This window comes from Corvus brachyrhynchos, unplaced genomic scaffold, assembly GCF_000691975.1.
Source record: "Corvus brachyrhynchos isolate BGI_N302 unplaced genomic scaffold, ASM69197v1 scaffold59, whole genome shotgun sequence".
Taxonomy (NCBI): Eukaryota; Metazoa; Chordata; class Aves; order Passeriformes; family Corvidae; genus Corvus; species Corvus brachyrhynchos.
The window spans coordinates 2,237,707-2,249,150 of NW_008246054.1; the positions used below are offsets into that span (position 1 = coordinate 2,237,707).

Consider the following 11,444-nt stretch of genomic DNA (forward strand, 5'->3'; position numbering starts at 1 on the left):
GTTGCTGCTCCACAGCTGCCTGAACCCCCTCCTGCCACTCCAGTCAATAGGAGGCTGTGGAGGGTACCACAAAGACCTCAGAATTACCATAAAGGATTTTCTGGGCAAATGCCAAGTCCATCCTTGGCATAAGCTGACCAAAGCCATCTGGGCAGCATTACACATGATCATCATGACCAGCTGAGCCACCTGCATTAGGGCTTCCTGACACCACCGAACCGAAACCTTTCCCGGAGCCAAAGCAGAGGAGATCGAGGTGCTGGGGAAGCCCGTGAAGCACAGGAGAGGTGCTGGTCCCGCCCCCCGGGAATTTTGGCGGGTGGAGGCAGCGCCCAGGCCAGCAGCGCTGACCGGGAATGAAACCTGAAGCCCTGACACTCTGTTTTTTTTAATGTTAACAATTTTTAGTTTCTTGGCTGTGTTTATGCAGAGCAGGGCCCAGCCGTGCTCTCCCCCGGGAGCCTTTGGCCGAGCCCGAGGCACCATCCCGGTGGTGGCCAGAGCAGGGAGGGGGTCCGGCCCTCCAGAAGGGTCCCACAGCTGCAGCAGCTGTTTGGGGGACACCCCACACCCTGCTCACACAGACGGACCTCGGCCTGTGCCTGGCATAGCCTGGCTTATCCCGGTGTCCCAGCCTGACCGAGCAGCCTCGAGGGGGTCCTGCTGCCAAAGCACGAACCCCTCCTCATCCCTGGGCTTTCATAGCTCATCCCCGTGCTCATGGGAAACTGGGAACAGCTCTTGGGGTTTTCCACTTTGTCCTGAATCCATTCATTAAAGGAATGTGGTTTGTTTAACATGAGAGGAAAATGCCCCAAAGCCAGCCCATGTGTGGCTGGGGCAGCCACGGGGCAGATGTGCTCTCACCCCATAACCTGGACTGTGTGTGATGCTGCACCAGCTTCATTTCCCTGTTCTGACAATCATGATCTTGGAAGAGATCGTCCAAAAAATCCGCCTTTGCCTTAAAACCACCACGGGCACTTCACAGACTGGAGTCCAAGGCCTTTGTTCCTACAGGAAATCTTCATCCCAAATGTGCCAAACCAGCAGACAAACCAAAAAAAAGGCTGAAGAGGACAGCGGGGGCAGGGGGAGGGGGCTGTACCAGGGTCCCTGTGACCATCCCTGTGGCCATCCCTGGGGCCTCGTGGCTGTGCCTCTCTCGTAGTGGTGATGTTTGTGAGCACTGGGCTTGATTTGTCTGCAGGGGAGAAGGAGCAGCCCCTTCTTTAAGAAAGCAATACTGCCAGCTTGGGCAGGAGCAGAGCAGTTGGCTTTTTAAAAAAGATTCTAATATCAGATAGATGTGTTAGATTTTTTTCTTAAGAGAGAGAGAGAGATATTTTTAATGGTGTCCTCCTCGTCTCTCCCCCATCCCACCATGACTGTCCCATGGGATGGAGGGTGAGCCCTGCTGGGTTGTGGGGTCCTGTCCAGCAGCAGACCCTGTCCTGTCCTACCTGTGCTCATGGGATCTCTGCTCAGAGCGGAGTGTCCCTGTCCTTCTGGGAGAGGTGCTGCCAGACCCCCCCATCCCTGGCAGGGAGGGGTCCAGCAGCTGGAAAACTCCCTGTCCTGCCTTAGCTTTGTCCTCAAAGGATCACTTAAAATATTTTCCTTTCTTGAGTGCCTATGGAGCCCTCGTGATTCCAAGGGGCTGCCAAGAGCTGTGCCAGGGCTGAGCAGGGTCATGCCTGTGGGATGTGCCACTGGACATTACACTTGTGGGGGCACCCACAGGATGTGGCCCTGGCTCCTCTCTGCTCCCTCTCTGTTCTCTCTCCTCCTCTCCTGGCTTCTCGCAGAGAATTGAATGTGGAGCCTTTAAAAGTATTTTTGTTGCAGAGTATATTTTGCATTCGCTGTAATAGAGATTATAACAACTCTGTGCACCTTCTGATTTCTGAATTCAGGTTGCTGCTTGTAAGCAACTCTCATTATACCCAAGTTGTAATTAATACGTCTGATGTACAATTAAAAAGTGAGGGTTTTTTTCAACATCACTGTTTTTTTGAAGTGTGAGGATTATTGAGTTGGGATGCCCAGTGCCCACCATGGGGCAGCTGGCACTGCTGGGTTGTGTTCCATTCCAGGTGAGGTGTGTCCTGCAAGCCCAGGACAGGCCCTTCCTCTTGCACAGCTGCGACCACGAGAGCCTGCCCAGCTAAGAAACACTCCTGTTTATTTCCTTCCCCATCCCATAAATAACTCGAAAATGTTCCATTAAGTTATATCCCATGAACCATCAACATAAGGATCTTTCTACAAGGCTCAGTGTGGCCTAGGCAGAAAGCCCCTGTTCAGGTGGGGGTAGGGATGCAGGGCCAGGGCAGTGCCGTGGTCCTGCTGGCACCTGGCTTCCCTGAAGTGGCCGTGGATGTCGCCCAGCCCACCCCAGCTCTCCGTGGCAGGGCCGAGTCTGTGTGTGCTGCTCGCGGCTCCTGCTAAATCCTCGCGGCATCTGCTGGAGTTTGCCGCTTCCTTGGATTGTGTCAGACTCCAGCAGCACGCTGGCTGCCGGCAGGGGAGGGCGGGAGCCGCACGGCGCGGGGTGCCCGGCCACATCCTGCAGCCTCCGGGCTGGGGAAGGATGCCGGGACCACCGCTGCGGGGGAGCAGGGGGCCAGGCAGGGTTCAGGGGCTGGCTGTGGGGACACATGGCACTGCAGGGGCTGCCAGGCCACGGCTCCCAGCTGGAATTCGCTGCTGGCAGCCTGAGGCAGCCCCCGAGTGTCCTGACAGGAACATCTCCGCGTATCCTCATCCACAGCCTTTGGTGCGGGCGGCCCTTCCCCAGCTCAGCTTGCACCGGCTCCGGGCTGCTCAGCGCTCCTCGGGTAGGCCGAGGAGGGGATGTTTCCCAAGCTCCTGTGTTACCGCAAATCCTCGAAGATAAAAGCCGCCTCCCACATGGCTCAGCAGGATCCCGATCTCCCCAGAAGTGAGGTGCACTTCGCACTTCTCAGTCCCGTGGCACGTTCTCCTCTATCCATTTGAGGTACAGAGGGTTTCCTTGGTCAATAGGCAGGCTGATGATTTCGGGGGTTTCAAAGGGATGGATGGATCTAAAGTGGAACCAGGCGCGGAGGAGCAGAGTCAGCGCCAGCCGCGCTCCGCGCTCCCAGCCGCGCCCCAGCCCTGCCCCGCGCCCTCCCCGCACTTCAAAGCACCCGCAGCTTCTTTTTGCCACGTGGGAATTCTGCTTTGAGTTTGGGGTTTACCACAGACTGCCGGGGGCCTGGCCCAAAGCTGAGTGTGCTCCCCCCTCGGGAAATGCAGGAAATCCTGTCAGGAGGCTGTCAGGGAATAACCTGTGTGAGGAGAGGGAGAATCCCTCCTCGAATCCAGCATGGAGGGGCTGGGTGAAACCCAGTTGATATTTCTGCCGCTTTTTACTTTTTGCTGATGCCGTCTCTGGGTTTTTCTGGCTCATAAGATACAGCAGGAGCACTTAACCCCCCTGGGTGGGAAGGGGCTCAAGGAACTCCCAAAGCTGGAGCAGGAGGTGAAGCCTACCTTGGACAGGACACCCAGTGCTCCTGCGGAGCCAGAGCCTCACCTGACGTAGTTGGACAATTCCCCTATTTTGGACGTCCTTGTCTTCACCAACTGTGGAGAGTAAAAAATCCAACACAAACCCCAAGGGAGTCGTGAAGGGATGGAGGGATCCTGAGCTGCAGTTCCTGACTGCCCCCACCCAGCATGGCCAGGGGTGCGACAGGAGCCCTTCCTGGGCTCTTCCCTGGGGGATGTTCCCAAACCTCAGGCAGGCTGGTGCCACCCTCCCCAAACCTCCCTGCAGCCCCTTTTGGCTGGGACCATTCGCAACAGGGATTTCTGTGACGTAGGGAATGATCACTTACCAGCAGTATTTCAGTGGATTCTTCCAGCTCCCCTTTCCAGAAATACCTGGATTTAAAAGAAAAGCAGCATCAGCAAGTCCAGCTCTGGCTGCAGCCATGCCAGCCCTCGGGATACTTTCCCTGCTTGGTGCTTTTTGCACGTGGCCATTTCCTTACAAAGTGGCTCAAGAAGCATCGCTGGCCCCAAAACTGCTGAGCATGTGAGTGAGCACCCCAGATTTATGGACCAAAGCCTCCTCCAGAGAATTTGCCCAGGGGGACTGGCAGGGCAAATTTGCTGGGATTGGGGTGTCCTGTGGTGGTGGCCCCGCTCTGAGCTGCGGCCAGGGGACAGTGCCTGCAGGGGTTGTGGCTGCGAGGCTGAGCTTTCTTCCTCTCCTTCCCTGCAGGAGAGGAGCTGCACTTCTCATGAGTCAGATATGACCTTTCAAAACATTTTTGCTGCCAGGAGCCCGTCCTGATCTCATCTGCCTGCTGGGCTCCTGCGCGAGGAGGACTCGGAGGCGTCGCGGTGTCTCCTGAGCAGGGCACGGAGCAGAATCCAGCTGGAGCTGCCAGGGCTGTGCAGGAGCAGCTCTGCTCCGCCTTTTGGGTTTGTAGGAAATGATGGATAAGGGGAAGAAGGGTATTACTGGGTTTGCCCTCAGCTGGGATAGGGGGTGCACTGTGGGGATCCCCTCCTGAGGGAAGGCTGCAGTGGGATCTGTTCCTCACTTCTGCCAGGGTGTTTCTATGAGGAAAAGCTGTTTTGGGGCTTTGCTCTTTAACCCCTCTAACAAGTGCAGTCCCTTTGCATGGACAGCTGAGGACACCTGCAGAGCAGGGCTGGGCCTGTTCCAAGGTCAAACATGCTGTTCTTCCTGCCTGAAAAAGCTGCTTAATTTTGTAAAGGCCTTTTCTGGTCCCTATCTTGGCTTCTTTTTAGAGCTTCTGATAACAGGCACCATGTCCTCAGGACCATAAATCCTAAATTGGTGGATGCCTGTGTAGCCAAGTAACCAATAAATAAATGGTCCCCATGGGCAGTCAGAGCATCTGTGCTCCTTAACAAGCTCGGAGCACGGTGAGGATCGTCCCCATCATCTGCAACAACAAACAGACCCAGCAGCCTTCTGGAAACTGAAGGCTGTGTCCATCCCCTCCTTCCCTCCCTGCAGAGCCCAGGTTTGCCTCCTCTGTTGGGGAATATCCAGCTCAACTTACAAGGCTGAGCTCTTGGGCAGGATGTTCACGTAGGCAGCCAGTTTCTTATCCATGATGGCCCTGGGGGAGACAGGAAGGGAATCAGTGCCAGGCCAGCTCAGTGCTCACCCCCAGCCATGGGGACATTCCCTCGTGCTGCCCAGGACTGCCAGCAGCAGCTTTGACATTGGAGACATGGAATTTTGGGTTACTTATTACCCTGAGAAAACAGAGGCAAAGGTGACCTTTGGCTGGAGCTACTTCAGATCAGGCCCTCCTGGCAGGACTCTGGGACCCTCCCTGTGCTGAGGAGGGAGTTTAGGTGTTGCTCCTGGCCTGGAGGGTGCAAGGACCCTGCTCAGTGCCAGCCCTGTGCCCTTCTGGCCATGGGGTCAGGGCAGGGCTGAACCATGGGGCTGCAAGAACTGGGGCTGGGATGGATGGGAAGGGGTTTGTCTGCCACTGTCAAACTGTGCCCCTTCCTCTCAGAGCAGCCTAAATGTGCATCTGGTTAGATTAACAACATCAAGGTTTTTCAATCCAAAATGTCCTCGAAATCTGAAGCCCAAATAAATTCCTTCCCTCCGGCTGCCTCCGTTAGTTGTGGGCTGGTTTGTTATTGCAGAGCTGCTCGGGGCTGCCAGCAGAAGTGATACTGCAGCGATTACAGAGCACTGAAGCGAACTCAGGGCGGATTTTTAGAAGAAAGGGGGAAAATGATGTGTTTTGTGACCACAGCAGTGTCTGGCCCTTCTCACGGAGGTGGCAGCTGTCCCTTCAGGCAGGGCACCAGTGACTCCACCTTCGGTTTCTTTAGCACTGGCTTGGGGGGACCACGGCTGGAGAGGAGAAGCACCCCAGGAGGCTCACGGTTGTTTGCTCTCACCATGTGTAGGCAGTTCCAGGCATTTAATGCTCGTGGAGCATCTTGAGTTAATCTTTACACCAACAAAGTGCAGCAACACGAACAGAGCCACCCCTGCTGTGACTGTCATGTCACACATGGCACAAATCAGTTTGGTTTTGCTGCCTGCAACTTGCAAGGCATTTTAGCACAGGAGCTTTTTGGTTTGGGTGCTCTGTCCCAATAAATGTGATCCTAACTGAGATCCTGAACTTCGTGCCAGCAAGCTGAGCAGCAACAAGAGGCCACCAGGGGAACAGGGAACATTGTAAGAAGCTGAATGTGATCTGTGGAAAATGTCTGCATAATACATGATAGCTTTGGGTTGGGCACTTCATCGTGTGTTTCTTTGTCTGTGCCTCACAATAGGCCCTGAAGTGAGACAGATTAAATATTGATAAGCAGAAAAGCAAAGAAAATGATAAACACAAATCTACGGCAGCGGTGGGGGCTGACAGGGGGCTGGGTAAGGTGGGTGAGGTGCAGTGGCCACACCGCCCAGCCAAGGGGGTCAGCTCCTCCCAGCAGGCACAGGGGACAGGCAAGAAGGTCTTGAGATGTTGAATTCTACCTGCAGCTCTTCTGCTTTCTCAAAGCTTGAACCCCTTTTCCTTAAACCAAAAAATTTCCCTGCAGATCCATCCGAATGAGTGCTCCACTGGGCAGTGCAAAGGAAGAATAAACATGACAGCACAGGAAAAATGAGTGGGGGAAAATCAGCATAGAAGCCCAGTGTCATCCCCTACAACCAGGGCTCATTGCTCCAAATTCCAGAACAAAGGAATAATTACTCCACCAGTAAAACCACAACCAAAGTACACATATCTCAGCGAGGGGGAGTGATTTATGTCCTCTCCCTTCCCTGCAAGATGAGGAACAAAGAGTGGAAAGCATTTGCAAAGCTGTTAAGACGAAGCATTTTCAGGAACTGAGGCTCTTTTCACCAGGTACAGTTGCCCCTTTTTTTTAGGAGACATCGAGCAGTGCAGACATAATTCTATTTGAATTTCTTAATACAGTTGCAGTATTTAAGGTGACACAAACTCCCTTTCAGTAGCCTGTCAGTTCCTGAACATGTTTGGGAGCACTTTGCTGGAGATGGAGAGGTTTTGGCAGGAGCAGGGCAGCAGGAAAACAGCGCAGGAGGTGTTGCAGGAAACTTCACGGTCCATCATAAACACTTCCCCAGTCAACACGGGTTCAGTACTTCCAACAGAGCATCCATTGAGTCAGGGACTGACAGACGTGTGAAAAAACTCTGCATGCAAAATATCATGCAAAGTATCTCATATATTAAAAGAGAAGAAGAAAAAATCGAGGAAAACCCCCTCATTCCCTGAGGTTTGCTGGTGAGCAGAGTGGTACCAGGTGGTACCTCACAAGCGTTTGCTGTGGACCACTTTCATACTTCCTTTATTTTCATGTCAGAGCACTGTGCATTGTCCCTCTCTATAAATCCCCTCCGGGCATTTTGTTGTCTGTGTTGTTCTAGAGAGGAATAAGGACTGTGGCAGATCAGAGAGCATCAGGTTGGAGCTTAATCCATCTGAGGGCTGAGAAATTCATGGTCATAACTTGAAAATGGGTCTTGAAAATGCAAGGCAGTGAAATAAATTGAGAATTGCTTGATGCTACCATGGCATTGGCTTCAGAGGCAAATATCAGCTTTCCTTGGGACAGGGCAGCTCTGGTATGGGGGTTGTGATACAGAGTCTGTGGAAAGGAGCATTGCTCGGGTATCACAGAATCATGGAATGGGTTGGGTTGGAGGGACCTTAAAGCCCATCCAGTGCCACCCCCTTCCACGAGCAGAGACACCTTCCACTATCCCAGGTTACCCCAAGCCCTGTCCAGCCACAGCTTCTCTGGGCACCCTGTGCCAGGGCCTCACCCCCCTAGAAATGCAAAGTACACAGGATACAGATCCCCTCGAGGGACAAGGGAATATTCAGCTTCACTCCAGCTTTGGAACCCCGCAAGCAGACAAGCAAGGGAAGCGTCTCCGTACCTTGCGATGTCCCTGGCGATCTGCTCGTTGAGGCAGTTGACGAAGGCGATGGAATGTGTCCCTGGGATGTAGCTGCCAGTGACAGCAGAGTGCAGGTGCAGAGCCAGGCCCCGGAGCAGGGGGTACATGAGCACCAACAGCGTCAGCACCTCGGAGAGAACAGCCGGGTGATGGGAGGCGAAACACAGTAAAACTGAACATTTACATTGTCCGTGGCTGCAGGGACGTTTCCAGGCTTCCCTCAGCATTGCAGGGACCAGTTAAATCAAATTAAGATGAGAACCTGCTGCTAGGGGGATTCATTCCCCTCCAGTAGGACCAATCTCGTGCTCAGGGCAGGAGAGGGGCAGTTTTGCGGCTGTATCAGCCCAGGGGTGCCCAGGCCTTGGCTGTGGGAGGTCACCCCAGACTAACGGGGGTTACAGACCCCACCACCCGACCACAGCAGCCAGCACTGGTTTTCTGAAGAAGAATAAGGAGCTAAGACAGGGAATGTCTTGGTTTCTACTGCAAAAAAGAACAAGAAGGGAACGGCTCCCACACCCAGCACACCTCTCCTGCTCAGGGCACACCTGCAGCCGTCCTTTAGCCATGCACCAGGGGTGAGGTGCGTCCATCCCTCTGGGAAATGGGGGGCACAGGACCCTCTGCCTCCCTGGGGATGTGGGCAGGAGAAGAGCAGTTTGTCAGTGTATTGTCCTTGGGAAAGAGATTCGGGCTGGAGCCTGGTGCCAGGACCTGGGGAATTTCAATCCTGCCCTGTCAGATTATTCTCCTCTGCCTTAGCTCTGTGCAGCCCACCCAGACCACGCTCCAGCCTCACACCCTGACTTCAAGGCAGGTTTTAAATTCATTTCATCTTAATTATCTGCTACTAAAAGCACAGTGAAACTGGATCCTGTGCGGCACAGAAATCCTAAAGGACACAGCCCAGGTCTGCAGGGCAGCACAAACACCAACGCTCTGCCCGTGGCCTGGCAGAGCAGCAGCAACAAGTGGGGTTTGCTGTGCAGGAGCTGCTATTCCTGGCAAGCCCCTTTGCTGCCGTTTGTGCTCACATGCCATAAACAGCCTCCCAAAAATATATCATTATCCCGGCAGGGATGCTGCGGGAAGGGTGAGGTTAATTTGGAGTGCTGAGGACCAGCTGAAGGATGGTGCCGTTCTGGGCTGCAGCTCCTTCCCTTTGTCTTTTGTTTTGTTTTCGACATAAACAGCATCTGGCCCTGATTCAGCTACAGTGATTAAAAAATGCTTAGAAGACTAAGAAAATATTCATTTCCCCCCCTTATTTCCACCCTCCTTTGTCCTCTGAACAACCTGCCATTGCAGCACTAATGCAGAAATCTCTCTCTTTTTTTTTTTTTTAATTGAATTAAAAATCTCTCTTGTCACCACTCTTTCTCATTTGGAAAATGACCAATGCGCTGTACTGCTTGTCTCCTCTTTCCCAATCCATTTGAGGAAATATTCTTTGTTACCACAAGACTTCTCATCATAATTTTTAGAGCTCCTTCTGTGCTCTTTTTTTCCCCACTAAGCCATTTAACAAATACTAGACAACAAATCCCAAAAGCTCCTCAGTGAGTTACAAGCCAAACAGAGATGTGCTGGTGTACCTATTTTTCCAGATTAAAATGTAATCATGCTCCTTGCTCAGGAAAAAAAAAACCACCATCCAACCTGTTCAGCCTGGTGATCATTAAACTTCTTGGAAGATGTACGTGCATGTGATGAGGAAATCCCCAGGATCATTTGGGATTGAATATTAGTACAAACATGAACACTATCTTGTTTTTTCTGGTGTTTCCCCCTCTTTTTTTTTCTGAAAAGGAAGATAACCACCCCTTTTTTCCCCCGAATAATTGTATTTGCCAAGAGATGGTGCAAAAGGGAAGGAGTGAAACCTCGGGATTCTTGCCTGATAAACCAATTAAACTCATGATTGCCGAAATACTGAACAAAACTGAAAACACCCCTGTGAGGTTTTAAGCACTTCACTAAAAAGCACTGAGCAGCAAAATGCCATTTTAGTGCAGAGAGACTCAGATTTCTGCAACACTTCTTTTGCCTTTGGCGAACTAAAAACAGCTTTAGGTTTAAAATCACCACGCTAGGACTTTTTGCTGAGTTTTGATGAGGTTCTGTTAAAAAAAACACCCCAACTGAACAACACCACCCAAACACAAGTTGTGCCAACGTTGTAAAAAAACTTGGAAATTTGCTTCTCTCGCAGCAGATGCAGGGAGTCCACCCCTCCTGCATGATGGTTTTGGGGAGAGGTTTGCTAACAAAGGTACAGACGGGTATTTCCATGATTGCTTAGAGTGAGTCGGTGTCTGTCGTGCTTCCCAGGGAGTGTTCCGTGCCCCACATCCCCATCCCAGCCCCCTGTCCATCCCAGCCCCCTGTCCATCCCAGTCCCGTGTCCATCCCAGTCCCCTGTGCATCCCAGTCCCCTGTCCATCCCAGTCCCACTTACCAGCACCAAGGTGCCGCGGCCGGGCCGGGGGCAGCCCTGGGAAGCCGGGAGCAGCGGGCAGCGCTGGCTCAGCCCCTCCATGTCCTGCGGCCCCTCCACCTGCTCTGCCCGAGCTGGGAGCGCTGCCTGGACCGGCGGCACTGACTCCTCCTCCTCCTCCTCTTCCTCCCCGGCTGGTGCCCGCCCGCTGCGGGGACAGGGGACAGCGCGGTGGTCTAATGGGAGGCCTGACCTGCAGAGCTGGGGGGACAAATAGCAGGGACTGGCACCCCAAAAGTGGGGTCAGACACCCGAGTGCTGTCGCTGCTGGTATCAAACTGCCCGCACCAGCATCTGGTGGGATTTCCAGGTTGTCCCTCCAGTACAAGCACTGGAATCCTCCCAGTGCCGTCCCCGGTGCTCCGAGACTTACTGACGGCATTTGTCACCTTCGCTTTGATTTCCCCGTCTATAAAACTTTCTCAGATTTCATCTGGTCGGGGCTCTTTGGATAGAAACCAGCGGGCAGGTGCTGAGTCCTGGCGTGGTGTTTGTACCCAAAATCTCCTGTGAGGGACGCGGGGCAGAGGAGCCGAGCGCTGTTTGCCTCACGCTGTAACTTTATTGTGTCCCTGTGTAACTTTTTACAGTCCCCCTGTCTGTTCCCATAACCTGTCAGGAGAACTCATTCCTTGCCAGGCTGCAGAACACCCGAACCCGCCTATCTGTTCCATATTTAATTGGGGGATGTAATCTTTCGCAGAGCTGGAAGCACAAAGTTCTTTATTAAGCAGCTCCTGTTGTAGAAGTTATGTGACGGCATCAATTTGTTTGCAAAAGGTGAGAAAATTCAGCTTGAAGACATCGGGGGGTGGCACGTTCTTCGCAGCCCAGGGAGCTGCCCCGGGCAAACACCGGGATGGGACCGGCTGTCCTCGCACTCCTGGGATCAGCACTTCCCCCTCCCGAACCCCGACAACGCCCTTTATCCCGGTTTTTCCAAGAGACGGCGACCCGCAAAGC

The 11,444-nt window shown here is 53.2% G+C and overlaps 1 protein-coding gene across 2 annotated transcripts; it reads right to left on the minus strand.

Moving 5' to 3' along the window:
• Positions 1 to 1,834: 1,834 nt before the first annotated feature.
• On the minus strand, positions 1,835 to 10,743 carry CUTA (cutA divalent cation tolerance homolog). 2 transcript variants are annotated; one of them, XM_008642158.2, is made up of 6 exons: positions 10,443 to 10,707; positions 7,961 to 8,109; positions 5,070 to 5,129; positions 3,867 to 3,912; positions 3,563 to 3,612; positions 1,835 to 3,068 (listed from the first exon to the last, which is right to left on the minus strand). In XM_008642158.2, exons 1-6 carry the CDS (start codon positions 10,521 to 10,523, stop codon positions 2,966 to 2,968), a joined length of 489 nt encoding a protein of 162 aa, XP_008640380.2. In that variant the 5' UTR covers positions 10,524 to 10,707; the 3' UTR covers positions 1,835 to 2,965. The 2 variants fall into 2 exon arrangements, with proteins under 2 accessions (XP_008640380.2, XP_017601148.1); XM_017745659.1 differs by lacking the exon at positions 5,070 to 5,129 and having other exon boundaries at positions 10,443 to 10,743.
• Between the last annotated feature and the right edge of the window lie 701 nt (positions 10,744 to 11,444).

Coding starts and splice junctions, on each gene's coding strand:
- CUTA (XM_008642158.2), bottom strand. CDS start 10,523: ATGGAGGGGCTGAGCCAGCGCTGCCCGCTGCTCCCGGCTTCCCAGGGC. Junction 8,110..10,442: donor GCCGCGGCACCTTGGTGCTG/GTAAGTGGGACT, acceptor GTTCTCTCCGAG/GTGCTGACGCTGTTGGTGCT. Junction 3,913..5,069: donor CTGCCCAAGAGCTCAGCCTT/GTAAGTTGAGCT, acceptor TTTTAAATCCAG/GTATTTCTGGAAAGGGGAGC.